The sequence below is a fragment of the Mercenaria mercenaria genome, chromosome 14 (assembly GCF_021730395.1).
Source record: "Mercenaria mercenaria strain notata chromosome 14, MADL_Memer_1, whole genome shotgun sequence".
Classification (NCBI taxonomy): domain Eukaryota; kingdom Metazoa; phylum Mollusca; class Bivalvia; order Venerida; family Veneridae; genus Mercenaria; species Mercenaria mercenaria.
The window spans coordinates 69,062,997-69,088,121 of NC_069374.1; the positions used below are offsets into that span (position 1 = coordinate 69,062,997).

General features: G+C 36.4%; 1 protein-coding gene across 1 annotated transcript in view; it reads right to left on the bottom strand.

Annotated features, from left to right (window-relative positions):
• Positions 1-2,450: 2,450 nt before the first annotated feature.
• LOC128548568 (cleavage stimulation factor subunit 1-like) overlaps positions 2,451-25,125 on the bottom strand; it is a 35,434-nt gene continuing 12,759 nt past the window's right edge. Inside the window, exons 2-13 of the mRNA XM_053523821.1 lie at positions 22,195-22,322; positions 21,650-21,727; positions 16,790-16,882; positions 15,338-15,378; positions 14,460-14,582; positions 13,815-13,937; positions 12,166-12,241; positions 11,098-11,177; positions 10,176-10,331; positions 7,819-7,963; positions 6,445-6,525; positions 2,451-5,055 (exon numbers count right to left, since the gene is read on the bottom strand). Of these exons, the coding sequence (XP_053379796.1) occupies positions 4,943-5,055; positions 6,445-6,525; positions 7,819-7,963; positions 10,176-10,331; positions 11,098-11,177; positions 12,166-12,241; positions 13,815-13,937; positions 14,460-14,582; positions 15,338-15,378; positions 16,790-16,882; positions 21,650-21,727; positions 22,195-22,322 (1,237 nt within the window). The 3' untranslated portion in view covers positions 2,451-4,942. The remainder of the gene's footprint in view (positions 5,056-6,444; positions 6,526-7,818; positions 7,964-10,175; positions 10,332-11,097; positions 11,178-12,165; positions 12,242-13,814; positions 13,938-14,459; positions 14,583-15,337; positions 15,379-16,789; positions 16,883-21,649; positions 21,728-22,194; positions 22,323-25,125) is intronic.

The window sequence follows — 25,125 nt, forward strand, 5'->3', positions numbered from 1 at the left end:
TTGAAGCCTGTACCTTCAAAAATTTGAAAGTAGGTCACATGGTCAATGTCAAGGTCAAAATATTTTTCGGTGCACAAAACTATGCATGTGGTCCAAATTTGAAGGCTGTAGCTATAGAAATGTGAAAGTAGATCACTAGGTCAAAATCAAAGTCAACTTATGTCAAGGCTCATCTTGCCACTCAAAACCAAAGAAGATTTTAAATGCTTTCCCTATATAAGTCTATATGAACCATGTGACCCCCAGGGCGGAGCCATATTTGACCCTAGGGGGATAATTTGAACAAACTTGGTAGAGAATCACTAGATACTGCTACATTACAAATATCAAAGCCATAGTCTTTGTGGTTTGGACAAGAAGATTTTCAGTTTTTCCCTATATAAGTCTATGTAAACCATGTGACCCCCGGGCGGGGCCATATTTGACCCTAGGGGGATAATTTGAACAATCTTAGAAAACCACTAGATGATGTCACATACAAAATATCAAAGCTCTAGGCCCTGTGGTTTTGGACAAGAGTTTTTATTTAAAGTTTTTCCCTATATAAGTCTATATAAGCCATATGACCCCCGGGGCGGGGCCATATTAGACCCCTGGGAAATAATTTGAATCATCTTGGCAGAGGACCACTAGATAATGCTTCATACCAAATATCAAAGCCCTAGGCTCTGTGGTTTTGGACAAGAAGATCAGAAACCGTTTAACTGTTCCTGGCCAATGTGACCTTGACCTTTGACCTAATGACCTCAAAATCAATAGGGGTCATCTGTTGATCACGACCAACCTAACTATTAATTTTCCTGACACTAGGCCCAAGTGTTCTTTAGTTACTGCCCAGAAACAATTTTACTGTTCCTGGTCACTATGACCTTGACCTTTGACATACTGACATCAAAATCAATAGGGGTCATCTGCTGGTCATGATCAACCTCTCTATCAACTTTTGTGACCCTAGGCCTATGCGTTCTTGAGTTAACATCTGAAAACCGTTTAACTGTTCAGGGTCACTGTGACCTTGACCTTTAACATACTGACCTCAAAATCAATAGGGGTCATCTGCTGGCCATGACCAACCTCCCAATCAACTTCATGATCCTAGGCCAAAGTGTTCTTAAGTTATCGTCCGGAAACCGTTTTACTATTCAGGGTCACTGTGACCTTGACCTTTAACATACAGACCTCAAAATCAATAGGGGTCATCTGCTAGTGATGACCAACCTCTCCATCAAATTTCATGATCCTAGGCCCAAGCGTTCTTGAGTTATCATCCGGAAATGGATCGGTCTACATTCCGCCCGACATCTGCAAAACAATATACCCCACCTTCTTCTGCCCTTTAAGGGGGGCATAAAAAGTAACAACAAAGGGACGTAAATCTTAATAAAAAAATCTAAGTCCGCACAAAAATCATCACCAGTAGAGATAGGTCAAAATACACCCAAAAATTGGATATAACATGCATGTTGTACTACAGAAAAGTGGTCTTGATTTTTCCCCTACGACCAGTAATTAAAAAAGTTATAAAAATTAGCTATTTATAGTAACAACAAAGGAAAGTAACTCTAGGATCTTGAGCATGACACTCTGTCTCATGATGATGAACAATTGTGCCAAGTTACATCAAAATCCCTCCATGCATGCAGAAGAAATGCTCCGGACAATGTTGTCATTCTTGTATCCTTTGACCTTTTAAGTGTGACATTGATCTTAGACCTAGGGACCTGGTTCTTGCGCATGACACTCAATCTCATGATGGTGAACAATTGTGCTAAGTTACATAAAAACCCTCGATGCATGAAGAAGAAATGTTCTGGAAAAAGTCATTTTTGAATTTGACCTGTGTGACCTTGACCTTTGAGATAGGAACCTGGGGTTTGTGCATGACACTCCGTCTCACAGGTTAACATTCTTGCCAAATATAAACAAGATTGCTCTATGTAGGTCAAAGTTATGGTCTGGACAAACAAATCCGCACAGACGCAGGCACATACACCGAACAGCCATTTGGACAACTATGTCTTTGCTTCTGCAAGCAGGTTCGGCAAAAAATCCAAACATGGAAGTAGTATGTAGACACTAACAAATGCACATACACCAAACAGCCATTTGGTTGAATCTGTTTTTGCTTTCCGCTAGCATGTTCGTAAAAAATACCTTTTATGAGACAAAAATATGCCAAAACTCAATCGCCTGAAAAATGCTAGCCATTGTACTCCACCTTTCTGCCAAGTTAAGTAAAGAATCCCGAAAGTAGTTTCAGAGAAGTAGTCAAGACAAATATTTGTGATGGAAAGCACAAAATTAATATATCAGAGTCATAATTAAACACAGAATCTAAAGTAGTTCTTCTTGGTCACCTTATATGCTTCAAAAGATCTAGTACATGCATTATATTATGTGATCAATTTAATGTCTGCTGTTGTAGTATAATTAAAACAAAAACAAACAGCCATGATTATATTCACATCTTTATTTCTACCTGAAAAAAAATCAATGAAAATGTTTTCTTCCTGCAGAAATATAAATGGATTTGACTGTTCCGCAGAAAACTATTTGAAACAAGAGCTCGTCGAACACGAAATGCCCCCCTTGATGCATTTAGTAATTGCACAAGGAACAGAAATTATATGCACACTGTAAATAAGTATATGTAAACCATGTGACCCACAGGGCGGAGCCATATTTGACCCTTGGGGAATAATTTGAATAATCTTAGTAGAGGATCACTAGATGATGTCATATACAAAATATCAAAGCCCTAGGCCCTGTGGTTTTGGACAAGAGGTTTTTCAAAGTTTTTTCCTATATAAGGCTATATAAACCATGTGACCCTAGGGGTGGGGCCATATTTGACCCCAGGGAAATAATCTGAACAATCTTGGTAGAGGACCACTAGATTTTGCTACATACCAAATATCAAAGCCCTAGGCCCTATGGTTTTGGACAAGAAGATCAGAAACCATTTAACTGTTCCTGGCCAATGTGACCTTGACCTTTGACCTAATGACCTCAAAATCAATAGGGGTCACCTGCTGGTCATGACCAACCTCCCTATCAACTTTCGTGATCCTAGGCCTAAGCGTTCTTGAGTTATCATCCGGAAACTGTTTTACTGTTCAGGGTCACTGTGACCTTGACCTTTAACATACTGACCTCAAAATCAATAGGGGTCATCTGCTGGTCATGGCCAACCTAACTATCAATTTTCCTGAAACTAGGCCCAAGCGTTCTTGAGTTATTGCCTGGAAACATTTTACTGTTCCTGGTCACTGTGACATTGACCTTTGACATACTGACCTCAAAATCAATAGGGGTCACCTGCTGGTCATGACCAACCTCCCTATCAACTTTCGTGATCCTAGGCTTAAGCGTTCTTGAGTTATCATCCGGAAACTGTTTTACTGTTCAGGGTCACTGTGACCTTGACCTTTAACATACTGACCTCAAAATCAATAGGGGTCATCTGCTGGTCATGACCAACCTCCCTATCAACTTTCATGATCCTAGGCCCAAGTGTTCTTGAGTTATCATCCGGAAACCGTTTTACTATTCAGGGTCACTGTGACCTTGACCTTTGACATACAGACCTCAAAATCAATAGGGGTCATCTACTGGTGATGACCAACCTCCCTATCAACTTTCATGATCCTAGGCCCAAGCGTTCTTGAGTTATCATCCGGAAACGGATAGGTCTACATTCCGACCAACCGACCGACCGACCGACAGACCGACCGACATCTGCAAAACAATATACCCCTCCTTTTTCAAAGGGGGGCATAATAAACAAGTATAATGTATGTAAGATACTTGCCATCTAATTGGGTAAACACAATTTAAAGAAAAAATATTGTTCAAACCTTTCAATGTAAACAGATTTTTTTTTTCAATTTAAAAACATTTAATATAATATACCTGTTAGATAATTTTGTTGGATTTAATGTCGCAGCGACACATGATAGGTCATATGGCGACTTTCCAGCTTTAATGGTGGAGGAAGACCCCAGATGCCCCTCCAAGCATTATTTCATCACGAGCGGGCACCCAGGTAGAACCACCGACCTTCCATAAGCCAGCTGGATGGCTATCTCACATGAAGAATTCACCACCCCGAGTGAGGCTCGAATCCGCTCAATGAGGGGCAAGTGATTTGAAGTCAGCGACCTTAACCACTCAGCCACGGAGGCCCCTGTTAGATAAATGATGTGAAATTTTCGGAATCTAATAACTCTCAAGAATTGATTACTTTCTTATAACCTATTAAAAGCTTATTAATTTTACTCCCTTTGAAAACATATTTGAGCTGCGCCATGGGAAAACCAACATAGTGGCTTTGTGACCAGCATGGATCCAGAACAGCCTGCGCATCCACACAGTCTGGTCAGGATTCATGGTGTTCGCTGATGGTTTCTCTAATTGCAAAATGCTTTGAAAGGGAACAGTATGGATCCTGACCAGACTGCCCGGATGTGCAGGCTGGTCTGGATCCATGCTGGTTGCAAAGCCACTATGTTGGTCTTCCCATGGTGCGGCTCATTTATAGTGCATATTCCATCAATGAACAAATTTAAGCTAAAATGTTAGACCGGTAAATCTTCAATATTCTACACTGCCTCAATTTTTTACAATACTGTTTCCAAGGTAAGCATTATTTTACACAGTATTTTAAGGAAATGTTAAAAACATATGAACAAATCTTACAATTGACAAAACTTTAACAATTCATAATCCTTAATAATATCCAGCCATTACTCTGTAGACATGTTTGTATATCAAGTACTAACTTATAAACATGCATGTTTAAAGATTTTATTCAATTTTTTATCATGGCTTAACCAGCTACATTTCGCCATCTTTATTTCATCAATGTCTTTCTTTTATTGTGTAATTTTATTGTATCATTTAAACACATCTATGACATGTCTATTCTTCTTCAATGTCTCGCTCAGTCTGAGTCGGCCTTTCTGTACCAGAAGCGGGCACGATTGTCATCACTGCATGTAACAAATGCAGGTCCTGTAGGCGAGTGATTGATGCACCGAACTATTCCATTGTGACCTGAAATACATCAATTATCATTTCCTGAAATATATAAATTACCATTTCTACACATTACCAATATTTGCCCTGTAGGAGAGCGATTTATTACATTGATAATTACCCCTAATTATGTTTCTGTATTTAAACTGATGCCAAGTTTTTATAATGGAGAAGAATCAAAAATGCCTTCAGAAACAGATTGGCACCTCTAAAGAACCAGGAATCTTTCAGAAGCTACCTGGGTGGCTGATATGCAAGAAAATTTGATCCTTAATAATGCTTGATGGTTTAATATGAAGGACAAGCTGCCAACATTTTTATGCAACCTTCAGAGAAGAGGGATATACTGGTTTGCTAATGTCAGTTAGTCAGTAGAATATTTGGTCTAAGATCAAGGGGTCACTACATTAAAGACCAATGTATGGTTTTGGATATAAAAATCAACAACAGGTCAAAGGTCAGAGTCTATGATAATTTACTGGAGAATGTTTGTCTTAACTTCAAAGGGTGACTGCCTGTGGTCAGTGGATGACCCTGTTGTTTTGGGATGACAGATCAAAGGTCAAGATCACAATGACCTCAAACTTTTTTCTAAAACTGGTAATTTCATAAGCATATGTTTTTTTTATCTGAAGGTTGCATAAAATAAATTCAGGGATGCAATGTTTTTTATACTGTATGTCTATAATACTGCCTCATATTGAACAGACATTTGTATCTCAGTAAGTTTCTGCAGTGAGTAATGACTTCCAAAATATCTCTACCACAAGTAGTAGATTTCAGTTTCTCATTTCTTTACTTGCATTTAAACTAAACTAGAGCTATCACTGAAGATGATGAATGTATCCATCCCTCCCCCACTGTACTGAAACAGAGAGCTGCAATTTGATGCACACAATATTTATATAGTATAGTAACTACATGCCCACGGGCAAAATGTCAGCCGGCCCTTTGACCGCTAACTGTGATCTTCACCTTTGAGATAGGAACCTCGTGTTTGCACATGACACTTCGTCTCACTGAGATAAAAATTCATGCCAAATATAAACAAGATCCCTCAATGCATATCAGTTGTGTGTCGTACAAGATCTGATATGACCTTTGACCTCCAACTGTGACCTTTAAGATAGAAATCTGGCGTTTGCGCATGAGACTTTTGTCTCACTCAGGTTAACATTCATGCAAAATATATACAAGATGGCTCCATGCATGTCTTAGTTATGGTCCAGATAAACAAATCCTAATGGATGCACAGACGGACGACGGACACAGCGTGATCACAATAGTTCACCATGAGCATTGCTCAGGCGAGCTAAAATCTTAACCAACTGGGATGTGGTCATGGATGCAGATGAATGGATAAATGAAACAGCTCTATTAACAGTATAAATAAAAATGCTTATTTACCAAGAGAAAGAAGTCTTTGCCGCTCAGCGTTTCTTGAATCCCAGCAACACAGACTTGTAGTTTTCTCATCAGGAAACAAAACTGAAATAGGGAAAAATAAATTTTATCTAATAATGTAAATTTTTACATATCACAATTTTTTCATGAAATTTGCAGAAATTTATTTTCCTTAACACTGGCTATTTTTTACCTGTTACAATTTTCTCAGCAGGAAACAACACTGAAACAAGCAGAAATTATCTTTTCCTTAATTCTGGTAAATATTACTAATTACAACTTTCCAAACAAAACTTTGAATTTTACTGCCGGGAGTTTTTAAGGTAGCCGATCATATTTAAGCAACATTTCATGACATTTTTCACTTTTTTATATACTATTAGAGATTTATTTAAGGAACACAAAGACCTATCTAATAGTTATAAATCCCTATTACAAATTCACATATATTTCATGGATTTATGAAAGTTTTGAAACTGTGTCTTGTTTCTGAATTCATTTACTTCCAACCTATCATGGTTGTGCAATGAGATAGGAAAAGGGAGGCAATAATGATTTCTCAAACTTGCATTTTTAATTAATTCAACTAAATATGTAGTAAATATGTAGTTGATAATGCAAATAACGAACAAGTATTATATAATGATACAACAGGTCATTCCTTAAGCAAGTATATATATTAAGTACATATCTCAAATTTATACTTATGCTTAAATAACTCCATCTTGGTTGAGCAAACACAATAGGAAAATCAAATTTTATATACACCATCAGTGGAGATTTATCACGCATTCTAATATGCTTTTCTCTGTCAAAACACTCTTACGCTAGAATGACGTCACGTTAACGTGCGGTGACGTCAATGTTTTTGTTGCGACCAAGAAAGAGCGCTACTATATTTCATCTACTGTTTTAGGTTAAGGGCATATTAGAATTGAAATAATGTATAGTAGCAAAAGAGTGTTTTAACACTATTCATACACTGGGGCGGTAATATGTCGTACAAATAATTTCACTCCGGCTGCGCCCTCGTGAAATTATTACGCCCGACGTATAACCACCCATTGTACATAAATAGTGTTAAAACACTCTTTTGATATATATTATTTTTTAATTAAGCATCAATAAGTGTAAATGATCTGGGGACAAAGTTAAGAACAAATTCTTTACATGATCAAACTGACCATATTTCAAATAAGAGAAACAACTTCAGATTTTCTAATTTTTTATTTATACTTAGTCTACTGGTATGTTTAACTTTTGGCTGCTGAACTCTACTGTTTCATTTGAATTTGACTTTGCAGCTTGAATCAACCACGAAATTCATAAAAATTTAATCTCTCACAAATATGAATGAATTCACAGTAATGATTGTACCATAATCCTCTGTATGGTTGAAACAGGCTTTAGTTCTGTGTTCCTGCTTCCCCATGGTCCCTGCTCCAGTATAAACAATCAAACATCTGTTGGTTGACAATTCCCATAACTTCACAAGCGAGTCTTTCCCACTTGATAAAACATACTGGAAGTACAAAAAATGTAATATAAATACACATGATCAGCCAAACACTGCAGCTACGATCATTTGTTCCTTTGTCTTCAATACCCACTAAGTTATGGTTCCTAGAAATAAATACATGTAAATGTTCACAGAGAAAAGATCTAGTTTGTAGAGTTTATGTATAAACGGAAAGCACTGAACACAAACAAGCAAAGTAACTATTCTATTACAGTAGATTCAGTATAATTTTGCCCATAAAAGGTGATGACACATGCTACATGCTACATCATTCAAATCCCACAGCACTGGTTTAACCCTTACCATGCTATATTTCTAAAATGAACCTGTCCATCTTTCAATTTGGACATAACATTAATTAACTGTTAAAAGGGGTACATATTGAAAGATACTGACTAAATAGCGAACAGTGCAGATGTTGATCAGACTGCATGAATGATCTATACTGGTTGTAAAGCAGAATCATTTAAGCCCCGCAGCACTGGTTTAAGTGTACCTCTACTATAAAGAGAAACTGATTGCAATATATGATTCTAAAAAGAACAGAAATCATAACTTTATTTTTGTTGGATTTACCATCACATCAATGGTAACAGGTCACATGGTGGCTTACCAGCATTTCATGCTAGAGAAAGACCCAAATAACCACTCCGGGCACTTCTTCAGACATGGGTAGGTACATGAAGTGAACCACTCAAAAACCGTAAGCCAGCTTCTTCGTATATAAGAATTCTACACCCACAGGGAGGTTTAGACTACAACAGTGTCAAGGGCAAGTGATATAAAGTCAGCAAACTTGACAACTGAGCCTTGAAATAATAACATTTAGTCAAAGTATTAGCTTTCCTTTACAAACATTAAATTTGAAGGGGTTTTTATGTTGTTTTTGTTTGATTTAACTTCACACCTACACAATTATAGGTCATATGGCGACTTTCCAGCTATGACAGTGAAGGAAGACCCCAGGTGCCCCTCTGTACATTATTTCGTCACGAGCAGGCACCTGAATAGAACCACTAACCTTTGGTAAGCCAGCTATATGGCTTCCTCACATGAAGAATTCAATGCCCCGAGGCTTGAAGCCACACTGGTGAAGGGCTAGTGATTTGAAGCCAATGACCTTAATCACTCGGCCACTTTGAAGAAATCCTTGTATAAAACAAGTAATGTGTCATTGACTCAGTAGGACATTATGTCACAGAGGCCAAAGTAAAGACACAAAAGAGTATCAAATTATGGTGGTAATTAGTGCTTAGTTATTTAAATCGTACAACTATGCAGAACAATGTTCTAAAATGAATACAATTTCTCAAGGAAATAAACACTGCAAAATAACTATTTGAACACAAAGTGTTGTTTTGACATTTTATCTAGGAGACTGAGATTTTTTAATTTGTGAATGTTTGTGCCTGGTATTTTGAATATCCATCCATGTATTTATGATAAGTTATAGAAAGAGAGAGTACAAAAGCTGTCACTGGACACTGTCCACTCGACAATTTCCATGCTTGATCCTGAAATTGAGTATAGAGGAACAAGGGCCATTATTACAGCCATCACCTGAGTGATAAATACCCCCAAATATGGATGATGATGTTGGACAACAATGTAAGTTTGGGTCATTTCATAATAAAAGAGTAAGAGTGAATGCATCAAAACATTAACCTAAATTTCTAAATAAAAGAGGGCATAATTCATGAAAAATTGATGCCAGATTTATGGACCTTGTGTCATATGATGTGGGCGATGACGTGGAACAACAGTTTTACGTTTGAATCCAATTGATATAGTTATAACAGAGATAAAGTGAAAGGACATCAAAACCTTAACCAAGCTGCAGATGTGGATATTGACACTGACAACAGAGCAAGTAGGAAAGCTCTCCATATACTCTGTATATTCCAGCTGAATATTAAGTGAAATCTTTCACCTTTAAGTTTGACAATAACCATTAAGTTAGTGATCTGGGTCTTGTAACAGTAAGCGTCATATTGTCTTATTATCGTGAATGGTTGTCCCAGGTCATTCAAACACCTGTCAATGGATAAAGAAGTTACATACAGAAAAAAAATCAACAAATGTCATAGAATCTTTGACCTCTAAAATGTGACCTTGACCTCTAGGATGTGACCTTGACCGCTGAGTTAAAGGTGACTGAGTCTTGAACTGACAAACTGTCACAACATTATTATGTCTACTATAGTTTATAACGTACCTTAGAATTTCGTGTAAACTGTACTGAACACACTTCTTCCCCATCATGAGCATTCTTGAATGTATTAATACAGAGACCAGACACAGCATCCCAGATCTTGATGTGACCATCCTTAGCACATGTTGTGTACAGGTTGGCATTAGGACTGTATTTTGCCTGTAAATAAAACAAAAGCATGAGTAGTTTATGTGAAAAGGAAATATTGTATTTGTCGAAATCATATCTTCTGGTTACATTCAGTAGTTCTGCCATTCAAATAATTAAAAAATTTGTGAGAAAAAAAACCTTCCTCTATCTCAAAACACATTTTAATTCCTCATTACGTGTAAGATTATATTATCTTTCTTTCAGTGAACACCAATTATTTTTTAATGTGGCATAACTATGAATGAAACTCCAAGATACCTTCACAAGTTATAGATATTTTGATCTTCTTACAAAAACAAATCTTCCTTTAAACTAAACTGCACTAATTTTAGTGTTTCTCACTATATCTAATGTAATGCTCTGTGAAAATACCAGATTATTTTGTACCGATAATAGTTTACTCCAATAATTCATTAAAAACATTAATAAATGCTTTTCATCTTAAAAATGGACTAGAACGTTCTGGTTTCACTGAAATGAACATTTAAACTGCTGAAACTGTTTCACATATTTTCTTTATGTTCAAGGCGCAGAAAAAAACAACATTTTCTAAATGATATACCAGTACTTATGTCTAAATTGTAAAATTACTTGCTTAATGAAAAACATATGTCTAAATGCCATAACTTCCTTGCAAGATGATAAACTTAATGTCTACATTCTATAACTTCCTTGATACATGATGTGGCTATGTCTAAATTCTATATCTGAATACTTAATTATTTTTTAATTGGTAAGTGATAAAATTAGTAATGTGATGAACAGATCATATTACACATGTGACTGCAGCTTGATGTTGATCATTCGGATTCCTTCCAACAAAACACTGAAATGTGTTCACATCATAAAGCCGAACTGAAATACAAATTTAAATATATACAGTTTTTAATACTGTTGTTTCAATACTCTTTTCCATTTTTCAAATCATTATCTCGCCTTGAAATCATTTTAATTTTGGCTCATTTATGATCTGATTACTGAAAATATGTACACATGTAATTCTATTGTGAAACACTCAAACAGGCTGTTTTATGAAGGAGCTTGAATTTGTGCATCAGGTCTTCATGAAATCTGACTAGCAATTTAGTACAAATAGTGATGGAAAAGATTAATGTTAAAATGGTCAAAGGGGAATAACTGAATGAACAATTATCAGACTAGATCATCAGGATGATATGTATAATTACTTTTCACAGCTATCATCACTATAAAAATCCTACCAGTGGTTAAGAAGTGTGGACAACTTCTGCAATTCATGAAAAATCAACATACAAGGTCAAATACTTTTGAAGATAAACACAACACATACATTAAGGCATGTTACACATATCTCAAATACATAAAAACTCAGATGCACACCTTCAAGTGCTGAATAATATTTCTACAAAGTTTCATGACTCTAGATGAAATCCTTTTAGAAATATGCCCAACACAGTCGTTTAGGTCCTTTATATTTTTGACAAAGTCAGGGGTCATAATCCTGTTCTTACAGAGTGAAGTCGCAAACAAAATCCCAGGTGCACAATTTTACATACTGGACAACATTCATTTACATGCTGGATAACATTCCTTTAAACTTTCATGTCTCTAGGTCAAAGACTTTTAGGAATACATGTATGTGACATAAATTTTGTCAGGCAAAAAGGCGACTAATGGACAAATGCAACCTAAGTGCTAATACTTAGCTACTAGTATCTAATGCCTTCCTGGCATCTTACAGATCCATTTCAATGAATTCACAAACAGGTATTGGTGAACAAATGGTTGGACAAGACAAAACCAATACACTTCATCACATACCAAGAAAGACACAATTTGTATCTATTAGAGCTGGAAGACTTACTTGTAGGATGATTAGTGCCAACAAGAATGAAGTCTCCACCAGGATGAAATGATAACGTCCTTACTTCTGCTGCCTCCTAGTTAAAGATAACAAATATATTGTTTAATTTTTAAATTAGTTTGTTCTATTTTGTTGGGTTTAGAGTAATACCGACACAAATTAGGCCCCACTGCGACCTTTCTAGCCTTTCACCGTGGAGGAAGACCTACAGTACAATGCCTGGCATTGTTTAAGGTATGGGCAGGCACCTGGGTAGAACCACCAACTTCCCATAAGCCATTTGGAAGGCTACCTCACATGAAGAAAACTACACTCCAACCGAGGTTTCTGAACCCACTTTGGTGATGGGCTTAGTGGTTTGAAACTGGTGACCATAACCATTTAATGATAGAACTCCCCTTAATTTACAGGCAGTAGAAAGATACATAATATTTATGACAGCACATTTTTCTAATAGGTATGACAGTTATCTATTAGATCTTTCTCTTATTAAGTAACAATATCACTGTATCAACAAGCGAGCTGCTTATGATTTACAAAGCGACGCTCTGGTTGAGCTTGATGTGCTCAGTGCTTCCAGGCATTTTACTTTTTACTCTGTTCATTTGAAAACAACTGTAAGTGTAGAATGGAGATCTAGTTTTCTAATATTAACAAGCAATATTGGTTGTATGCCTAGTTTGACAAAAGCAAATTCATGTAGACTAAGTTCAGTATACAAGGTCTGTCAAACAACTCTTTTAAAATCAACATGCATGTGAAACCATGAATGTAAGTTGAGGACTTAAAACCCAATAATCTAACAAAACTGCCATTTATTTTATCTTCAAAATTCATTCAACAAAGTCACATTCATACCATGATGAAATACCCATCTAGTCAATTAAACTTCATAGCTACATGTATAACATTTAAAAATTAATATTACTTACTATTACCTTAGGAAATATTTAATGAATCAGGTTAAAACTGTACATAACCTGTAACAAGAGTGCCAGACTGTCACAAAATACGCCCCTCTAAATATTCAGTTATGTATCATAAATGTAATAATGTTGATGTTGTATGCCTTGTTAACCCCAAAAAAGAGTAAGAAGGAATGAAGGTAATTGTGAGGTTCCATGTGGGATGAAATTGACAATCAGATCAAAACTGTTTGAATGGACAAGGCTAAATTCACAGATTTCAAGTAATTCAAGGGCCATTATCCAAGAGTGCCTGGGGCAATTTGGTTGGTTATCAACTTGGCCAAGATATTATGCCCACAAACATTGTCAGCAAGATTGGCAAAAATCAGATGAAAACTGTTCGACTTAGAGAGCGGACATACTTTTGGACGCCGACCGCCGCTCTTTCCGAGATGGGCGTATAAGAAATATGACTGAGAACAAGCAATCCTGTCAGTCAGTAATGATGGACATGCTATCAGAAGGATTAAAATTGTCAGTAAAACATGTAGTAATTGTTATTACACTTGTTATGTGAAAGTAAATTGTCTGGTTACTGAAAAAATGTTGCAAGTAGAATATTAAAACTGAAGTGATTCTCAGACATACCTACAAAAAGGCTGAAAGATTTTTAAAAGGTACAAACAGTGATATAAACCTAGAGATGGACAACAGTACAAGTTGAGAATATATCTGCCTTACCTGTATACTTTTATATGCTTTTTTCACTGAAGGTTTTGAATATTCGAAGAATCTGACACTAAAATCTTTGCTGCCAGATGCCAGAATCTGGTGATGAGGATGAAAGTCTAGTGTAGTTATTTCCTGAAATAAGATTTCCAGGGCATTTAAAATTAACTTACAAAGCAATACTTATTAAAGGGAGGTAAGCAATTCCATAAAATAACACCATCTGCATTTCTAACTTTTCTAAAACTGGGCTTGACTTTAACTCTGTGGTACACTTGCCGAAAGGGCAACTTCAGTCATTTTTTTACTTGCCCGAATCCAGTTTTTGGTTGCCTAAGTGTAACATGGTGATATGATGAAGTATTACAATACAGTACAGCAAAAACAGTAGTACATGATTTTCTGAGAAGTATTTCATGCGATCTTTCATATATTTGGTTTCAGTCAAGTGAGTATCATTTTATGCCTATCTGCACTCCACTTTTTCCCTGCCCCGGACAATAGGGCAGTTAGTAAGGTCAAGCCCTGTGAAACTTTCAGCATTTCAAACAAGTTTTAGTTTGGGCTTGGCAACTTAAGCAGCAACAGGCTCCTAATGAAAAAAACTTGTGGCTGAAACAATATGAATCATGATATACACCGCGTGTGGTTACATACCCCATTGTGATCATATAATGTTCTAATGACAGGATGATTTTCCATGGCTTGTTGCGGAGTCTCTTGCGCAATCACTTCAGGGGGTGTGGCACTTTTGGCTAACATTCTCTCCACATCCAAGATCTGACAATAGAAGTAAAGAAATATAAAATATGTTTTCTCATAAGGTATTTAACATACCAGTTTACGAAAAGATCCATCACATGATTTACAGTCTTAAGAAATGTCTACTGTTTTCTATATTTACCTCAAAAGCCCCGTGATGCAAAGGCACAGTGTTGCAGATGCTGTTTAACTCCTCTAATAAATCTGTGAAGAGGGTGTTAGGTAAAGGAATTGTTGTGTTGGTTTGGCTTCAGTCAAAATGAAATACCAAAATACAGAACAATAATTATTACATACTTATTTAATAACTCCGTTAAGTTTCAGTGGAACCTGAAACGTCAATATTTTTCTATACTGACGTTCAAATTTCATATCGGGTGTGTGACGTCATTTGTGCATGTCGTCGCATTTAAAAGTTCTTTAATGAAGATATTTTCAATTTCACCCAGGCTTAGTAACAAAGTTTTATCTAATTTTGGAAAGATTATCAGATTTGCATCAAGAAATATGCACTCGTTCTTGCGCTCCTAAAGTCGTTCAATATTTGCCCTGCAGAACTCATGCATATTTCTCGATACAAATCTAATAACCTATAAATATTACATCTTTGATTCAAGTTGTGAGATAAACTGCAATGGACAAGAGCTTAACTTGAGTCAGCAGACAGTAAATGAGAGAATCTCAGCTGCATTATAATTTTCAAAGAGGAGAAGCAATGATTGGCAGGTGTGTATGAACATAATATACACAATACTTAGTAAGATTTGTCTTGCCTTAATTGAGGTATCATCTGATCCTGTGGCAATTAACTGACCTGAAATTTAGAAAAAAGACATGTATAAAAACAGAAAAAGAGAAAAACTACACAGCTTTTGAAAACATGGTATTTTAAGTGTAAAATATATGAATCTTACTTAACCTTTTGCCTGCTGGCGGCAAGTGATTCTGCCTTTGCGACCAGGCTGATCATGGTCTGCACTGTTCACTATTCAGTCAGTAAATTGACAGTGAACAACCCTTCAAATAATAAATGGTACTGCCCAAACTGAATGATACACAAGTCCGTTTTAGAAATTTAACAGGATAAAGGTTCAAGTAGCAAGATGCCTCAAAGGTATCTTGTTGCAAACTTAGGTGAAAGTACAAAATTGTACACAATTCTTACCAAACTAAATTTTTTGCTATAGATCTCTACTGTAGTTTAATCCTTTAGATAAATTTTGACATTCTCATCATTGTTTAAAATGAAACTATTTTCTTATCTAACATGCAAGACACAGCTGTTTAACTGAAAACCATTTTAATACACAAACAGATGCCAAAATATTCCAAGGTGTCACTGTCTCCTGTGTTTTCTTTTTTTTGAAATTTCAAATTAACAATTTCAATCAAATAATACCGGTACATCTTTTCTAAAACAGAATTCATTACATTACTCCATGTTTCTGTATGACCTGTTTTTGAGATGGTGGGATGAGTGATTTCCTTGGAATTATTTTGAATGTCTTGATCATTTGCAAATAGAACAAGCTTAAAAATGGAGGGCTGTAGATCTGATTCTACTAAAGCATTTGCATAAAATCACCAGTGTTAAAGAAAACACAACCCAGTTTTGAGAAAAGGCTATAAATTCAAGCATCAGATTCAATGGTTATTTCTGAGCTCAATCACAAGGCTGCATTATGAGTTTTCTCCAAATTCAGATTTACAACACTGCAGAATAAGGCAGCCAACTGGAAAATGACTCATATTTCCTTCACAAGCAAGTTCAAATTAACTTATAATAAAATATGGTTATCATAACAGTAGCTTGATCTGGGATGTCGTATTCAGTTCGAGCAGATTTTTGCCAGATCGGATCTCACGAGGCGCGCAAGCACTGAGTGTGATCCGACCTTGCAAAATCCACTAGAGACAAATACAAAATCCCAGATCTAGCTACTGTTAAAATGACCCTTTTATTATATACCTCCGAGTCTACCTTTTTGTTTGTGAAATCTTTAGTGTTTATCGATATTAAAATAGAACTAAGTGAAGTTTTTATGTGCGCTATTTATAGCACTGTGTCAGGCCATGGATATTAACGAAAGTAGTCCGGCAGCATACAATACGGAATTTAAAAGGTACAATACAGATTTTTTTCTGCCTGTTCATATTTAATTGTGAAATACAAGTCAATTTTTTAACAGAATTTATATAGGTATATAATAAATGAAAACGTTTACCACTTGGATGGAAGACACCCACTCTGCATGCGCTTTTGTGGGCTGTCACATAGCATGTTTCATAAAGAGCTGCTTCCGGAGATATTGTCTGAACTGAAATATAAATGTACTAGGTCTTTCTTAACACTGATGTGTTTCAATTTCTTATGAACTGCACTTGGAAAGTTCCTAAACCTTTTAAACTCTTAACTTGTGCTAAGAAAGTTCACAATCCTTTTAAACTCATAACTTGTTCTAAGAAAGTTCACAATCCATTTTAAACTCTTAACTTGTACTAAGAAAGTTCACAATCCATTTAAACTCTTAACTTGTACTAAGACAGTTCACAAACCTTTTAAACTCTTAACTTGTTCTAAGAAAGTTCACAATCCATTTTCAGAAGCATGGACAATTATTTGTGGTGACTAGTCAGTATGAAACAGAGTGTGCATTGGTAACTTTATTTGCTTTCCTCTAAAATTTATGTTCTTATTATTTTCTTTACAACAGACTGTTTTTAGGCTGTGGACCTGTAATTATGACCAATCATTTAAAAGCAGAAATTTTTGCGAGGGTTTTATTTTTGCTATATTCGAGCAGCTCTACATCTTGCAAAAATTAATCCTCGCTTAAATAATCACCATTAGTATAATTCAAATTCGAGTAGGATACCATTTTTACAATTTTGCGAATATTAAACCTCGCAAACATACTCAAAATTTCAAATTCGCGAAATTCTGACCCAGCCAAAATATGTGTTTTTACAGTATGTATTCTCTTATGCAATTTGGCATTCGTCTACCATTACAAGAACAACACTCTTTGTAACAGCTAAAGAATGCTGAATGCGCATGATTTTACTCCCTTCCTTGACAACCATAATAATGAGCTATTAACTGATTCATCATTGTATTTATAAAACATTTTTGATGAATAAAGGTCAGATGAAATAAATTCTGTTAAATGATATATCAGTATATATAAATTCTTCAATATTATTTTTTACAAATTATCCACTAGGTAGTGAAACTTGTAGTGGGGGAAAAAGGAGGGAAAACCAACTGGTCTATTTTTCCTCATGGAAGAAAAGCAACTGGGGTGAAAACTGACCATAACATCAGTATTTTGAACAAGAGGACCATGATGGTCCTGAATCGCTCACCTCTTTCCACATGACCCAGTTTTGAGTATGACGTCGTTTTTTCTATTATTTGACATAGTGACCTAGTTTTTGAGCTCATGTGACCCAGTTTTGAACTTGACCTAGATATTATCAAGATAAAAATTCTTACCAATTTTCATGAAGATCCATTGAAAAATATGGTCTCTACAGAGGTCAAAAGATTTTAATAATTTTAGACCTACTGACCTAGTTTTTGACCGCAGTTGACCCAGTTTCAAACTTGACCTAGATATCATCAAGATGAACATTCAGACCAACTTTCATACAGATCCCATGAAAAGTATGGCCTCTAGAGAGGTCACAAGGTTTTTTTATTATTTGACCTACTGACCTAGTTTTTTATGGCACGTGACCCAGTTTCAAACCTGACCTAGATATCATCAAGGTGAACATTCTGACCAATTTTTATGGAGATCCATTCACAAGTATGGTCTCTAGAGAGGTCACAAGGTTTTTCTATTTTAGACCTAATGACCTAGTTTTTGATGGCACATGACCCTGTTTCGAACTTGACCTAGATATCATCAAGATGAACATTCAGACCAATTTTCATACAGATCCCATGAAAAATATGGCCTTTAGAGAGGTCACAAGGTTTTTCTATTATTTGACCTACTGACCATGTTTTTGATGGCACGTGACCCACTTTCAAATTTGACCTAGATATCATCAAGATGAACATTCAGACCAATTTTCATACAGATCCCATGAAAAATATGGCCTTTAGAGAGGTCACAAGGTTTTTCTATTATTTGACCTACTGACCATGTTTTTGATGGCACGTGACCCACTTTCAAATTTGACCTAGATATCATCAAGATGAACATTCAGACCAATTTCATACAGATCCCATGAAAAATATGGCCTCTAGAGAGGTCACAAGGTTTTTCTATTATTTGACCTACTGACCTAGTTTTTGACCGCACATGACCCACTTTCGAACTTGACCTAGATATAATCAAGGTGAACATTCTGACCAATTTTCATGAAGATCTCATGAAATATAAGGCCTCTAGAGAGGTCACAAGGTTTTTCTATTATTTGACATACTGACCTAGTTTTTGAAGGCACGTGACCCAGTTTCAAACTTGACCTAGATATTACCAAGGTGAACATTCTGACCAATTTTCATGAAGATCTTGTGAAATATATGGCCTCTAGAGAGGTCACAAGGTTTTTCTATTTTTAGACCTACTGACCTAGTTTTTGATGGCACATGACCCACTTTCAAATCTGACCTAGATATCATCAAGATGAACATTCAGACCAATTTTCATACAGATCCCATGAAAAATATGGCCTCTAGAGAGGTCACAAGGTTTTTCTATTATTTGACCTACTGACCTAGTTTTTGACCGCACATGACCCACTTTCGAACTTGACCTAGATATCATCAAGGTGAACATTCTGACCAATTTTCATGAAGATCTCATGAAATATATGGCCTCTAGAGAGGTCACAAGGTTTTTCTATTTTTAGACCTACTGACCTAGTTTTTGACCGCACATGACCCAGTTTCGAACTTGACCTAGATATCATCAAGATGAACATTCAGACCAATTTTCATACAGATCCCATGAAAAATATGGCCTTTAGAGAGGTCACAAGGTTTTTCTATTATTTGACCTACTGACCATGTTTTTGATGGCACGTGACCCACTTTCAAATTTGACCTAGATATCATCAAGATGAACATTCAGACCAATTTTCATACAGATCCCATGAAAAATATGGCCTTTAGAGAGGTCACAAGGTTTTCTATTATTTGACCTACTGACCATGTTTTTGATGGCACGTGACCCACTTTCAAATTTGACCTAGATATCATCAAGATGAACATTCAGACCAATTTTCATACAGATCCCATGAAAAATATGGCCTCTAGAGAGGTCACAAGGTTTTTCTATTATTTGACCTACTGACCTAGTTTTTGAAGGCACATGACCCACTTTCGAACTTGACCTAGATATCATCAAGGTGAACATTCTGACCAATTTTCATGAAGATCTCATGAAATATATGGCCTCTAGAGAGGTCACAAGGTTTTTCTATTATTTGACATACTGACCTAATTTTTGAAGGCACGTGACCCAGTTTCAAACTTGACCTAGATATTACCAAGGTGAACATTCTGACCAATTTTCATGAAGATCTTGTGAAATATATGGCCTCTAGAGAGGTCACAAGGTTTTTCTATTTTTAGACCTACTGACCTAGTTTTTGATGGCACATGACCCACTTTCAAATCTGACCTAGATATCATCAAGATGAACATTCAGACCAATTTTCATACAGATCCCATGAAAAATATGGCCTCTAGAGAGGTCACAAGGTTTTTCTATTATTTGACCTACTGACCTAGTTTTTGATGGCACATGACCCACTTTCGAACTTGACCTAGATATCATCAAGGTGAACATTCTGACCAATTTTCATGAAGATCTCATGAAATATATGGCCTCTAGAGAGGTCACAAGGTTTTTCTATTTTTAGACCTACTGACCTAGTTTTTGACCGCACATGACCCAGTTTCGAACTTGACCTAGATATCATCAAGATGAACATTCAAACCAACTTTCATACAGATCCCATGAAAAATAAGGCCTCTAGAGAGGTCACAAGGTTTTTCTATTATTTGACATACTGACCTAGTTTTTGAAGGCACGTGACCCAGTTTCAAACTTGACCTAGATATTACCAAGGTGAACATTCTGACCAATTTTCATGAAGATCTTGTGAAATATATGGCCTCTAGAGAGGTCACAAGGTTTTTCTATTTTTAGACCTACTGACCTAGTTTTTGATGGCACATGACCCAGTTTTGAACTTGACCTAGATATCATCAAGGTGAACATTCTGACCAAGTTTCATGAAGATCTTGTGAAATATATGGCCTCTAGAGAGGTCACAAGGTTTTTCTATTTTTAGACCTACTGACCTAGTTTTTGATGGCACATGACCCAGTTTTGAACTTGACCTAGATATCATCAAGGTGAACATTCTGACCAAGTTTCATGAAGATCTTGTGAAATATATGGCCTCTAGAGAGGTCACAAGGTTTTTCTATTTTTAGACCTACTGACCTAGTTTTCGAAGGCACGTGACCCAGTTTCGAACTTGATCTAGATATCATCAAGATGAACATTCTGACCAACTTTCATAAAGATCCCATGAAAAATGTGACCTCTAGAGTGGTCACAAGCAAAAGTTTACGGACGGACGGACGGACGCACGCACGCACGGACGGACGACGGACGACGGACACCGCGCGATCACAAAAGCTCACCTTGTCACTTTGTGACAGGTGAGCTAAAAACTAAAATGATCCTATACCTAATTTTAGTTATTGCTGTTTAGATAAATATTTACAATGAATTGCCACTCTATGGTAGCTTAAAATTAATAATTTCCATATAAAATACATACGGAATCTGTAATTTAAATGTTTTTTGTTTTTCATGTTGCAAAATCATTTTCAGCAGGAAAGCATGTTGCATGTAACATGCCTTGTTAGGCTGAATCATGTTTGAACTAATTCAGCCAAATAAGAGTTCACATACCAGATATTTGAGGCTAGCGTACAATGACACACATATAGTAACCATATGGCATATGTGATCCATAATTGTACACACAAGAGCAAACCTCAAAGCCCAACTCCCCATTCTGTAGGGACCTAGGGATCACAATACACATACCATCAGTTTCAAACTCCAGATCTATTCCTGCCCCAGGGGTGATGTATTCACTTTTGAATGTCTTTTCCCCTGTCTCATCTGCAATGCAAAAATAAAAAAGAATATCATTCTGACAAATCAGGACTAAACTGGATATTAAGGTCTAATAGATACAGATGTCTTCTTGATATACATGTAATCATAAGGTCAACAGACCATGAATAAATAATCCTTGATGTTATCACTGACGAAAATATCATCCTTCACAAACTATTAACAATACCATAAAAACAAGTTTGACTTTCTGTTATCATGTTAAGCCACCGTTTTGTACCTAAAATTGCCACTCAATTATTAATACGCAAGTTAAATGATTTCCTATTAGACATATTTGTGAAAAAATCAACATAATTATAAAGGCATTTTATTCATATTATGCAAAAATATGTAAAAACAAGTATAAACAAAACCATGTTATTTAACAGAACAGAATGTTTACAAATCAGTCAAACCAAACAATGATTTGATTCTTATAAAAAAACGACAACAAGCATAAGGAATAATACCTTCTTCTGCTTTCAGTCCAAGTTTGAGCACCTTGAGAAGTCTATCTGATGGCGGGCATGCTGGATGGGCCTTCACCATGGAGGCCAGGTTCACTGCTAACTGTTGATGCCCATCATAGAACAACTGACTGCAAGTAAAACTTTCATATAAATCATGAACAAGAAACCCATCAGGGCCAGACCCTCTATTGGCCTTGCTAGCTAACAACTGTAACAATGACAATCATGCACTTCTGCTGAAGTTTGACATGCAACAAACTCTTGTTTTACATGGACTATACACGAATTACCCATTTATAATGCTGCAAAGTTTTATTGAAAACTACTGTACCGTTTTGGAGATATTAAGTTCTGTATCAGGTTTAGTCATATACACCAAGCAAAATACATGTACATGTAGCTATGAAAAGCCAACAAAAATCTGAAATCAAATCACACATTAATTAAAGGAATGTTGTTGTTGTTTTTTTAGAAAAACCTACAAGGCAGATTATCAGTGAACTGCATTCCTCATACGGGAAGTTTGCGGTATCAGAGAAAACTGTTTACAGGTTGGTGCGTAAATTTAAACAAGAGCAGCGCCTTGCAGGTGCAGACGCTTGTCTGATTTTTTCGACTCTGTATAATAGAAATATTGTCCTACCCGTGTGTTTTTATGATATTTTCTAAGTCCAAAAGGGGCCATAATTCTTGCAAAAAGCAGGATGGAGTTATGTTTCTTGCTGAACAGAGTCAGCTTTTGATGGTGAACAAGTGTTGCAAGTTATAAAGCAATTGTTTTGACTGTTAAGGAGAAAAGTTGACCTTAACGCACAACTTAATCAAGAAATCTGATATTTTCCAAGTCTCTGTAAAATAGAAATACATGTATTGTCCTACCCGTGTGTTTTTATGCCTCTACGTGATTATTGACATTACACAACAAAAACGTGTTAATTAGCACGTTAATTGACTGCCCATGTCATCGCTATTGATCGATAATCCAATCTACCAGGTGTCCGACCTGGAGCATTGATTTTTCACACTGTAATTATTATAATATTATTTTCTGTGATCACTTTAATCAGAAACAATTATGATAAAAATTTTTATATTGGTTGAATTTTGGCATAATTTAAACCGAAACTGGTCGGCAGAAATTAACGAATCTGTTCAGTTGCAACCAAATTCAGTGCAATCATTAGAAAAAGTCCAGCGAAAGGGTCTGATACTATGTATGGGAGCAATGGGAACAAGCAGCTGTGAAAGCTTAGAAATACAGTCAGGAGTACCACCACTAGAATTACGCAGAACAGAGTTAGCAATAAGAGAATGTACAAAAATAGTGGCAAAAGGCGTAAACAATCCTTTGAAACAATGTCTGGATACATGCAGAGAAGAGGAAAAGATCACTGACATTTCATCAACACCTGTAGGAAGAATGTTACAACAAGTAGCTGAAATGGAATCACTCACAGAAACTGATACCAGATGCATAGAGCCAGAGCTTTCCTACTTAGAATTTTTCCAACCAAGTAGACGCCGTCCAACCTACTGGAACAACCTTGGTTCTTCAAAAAACAGAACAGCTGAACAACAAGTCCTAGCTAGACAAGCTATCAACCAGCTATTACAAGACACAGACCCAGATGCTGCAATAGCTTTTACTGACGGGTCGTGTCCAGGAAATCCTGGTCCATGTGGTGCAGGTTCATGTGTATTTTTACCAAGTGGAGAACGGATGGAGTTAAAGCAACCAGTTTCCAAATTGGCTTCAATTCTCCTTGGTGAGCTTATAGCTATAAAGATAACACTAGAATTCATCTTAAAGGAGCAATCAAAATATAAAATTCCTTTTCTACAAATATTTTCAGACAGCCAGTCAGTAATTGGGATTATGACTTTAGGATGGGAGAATAAATTACATATCAGGGCTGTTCAAGAAGCTAAAGGTATCTTGAAAGCTGTTGAAAAGGGTGGATTCATTATAAAACTTGATTGGTCACCAGGGCATGCCGAAGTTGCTGGGAATGAAATTGCAGACCGTTTAGCTAAGGAAGCTGCTATACAAGCTGAGGAAATAAAAGGGGAGACACTAGAGCCAAAGGGAAAGGCATTGTATGTGATGAAGCCAAGAGTTAAATTGAAACAACTGGACTGCAGTAATAGTTCTAACCAAAGAATTCTCATACAATTGCAGAATCATTGCAATTTAAAAGAACACAGATTCAAGGTTGGACTGGACAGTAACCCCTAGTCCCCTACTGTGAATGTGGTGACCAAGAATCAGTAGAACATTACTTGCTGGAATGCCCAATTACAGAGAACCACAGAGAAACAATGAGAACAAATCTGATTCTCAGAACTGGTATTCAAGACTTTAATCTGAAGATGTTATTAACTTCAGAAGAAAATGACCAGTGGAAAGACTTTAGACCAGTTATATTAGACGAGCTGAGCCAGTATATCAGTTCTGACCGATCACACAACCGGCCAGTATTGACCACTTCAGGGAGTATTGACCGGGGCGGTTTTAACCGGGGGCCGTTTAATTGCCCAACATTGTCCGGACTCCACATTAATGCTTAAATATAAAAGTTACAAGTTTAATACAAAACACTACCTGAGAGACTTTAACATTGTGACTTTTTACCGAGGTTGGAGACGACAACGATGTGTTTTTGTGGCCGGAAGGCTTCGAATCAAGATCAAATAAAACGGGCGCTGGTAGAACATATCGAACCAATAATAAATTGTATTTTCCATATCCAGCAAGCACTCACTCAGCCCGTCCCTAGATTTGCCACTATAATGCCACCCTTTTCAATGGTGGAGTATTTAGACAATTTTCCACCAAAATGCCACCTAAAATGCCACCAAAATGGTGAAAAAATGAACAGGACAGTGGCAAACTGGTTTTCTACTAAATTCCACCTTTTTCTACTTGGGTAC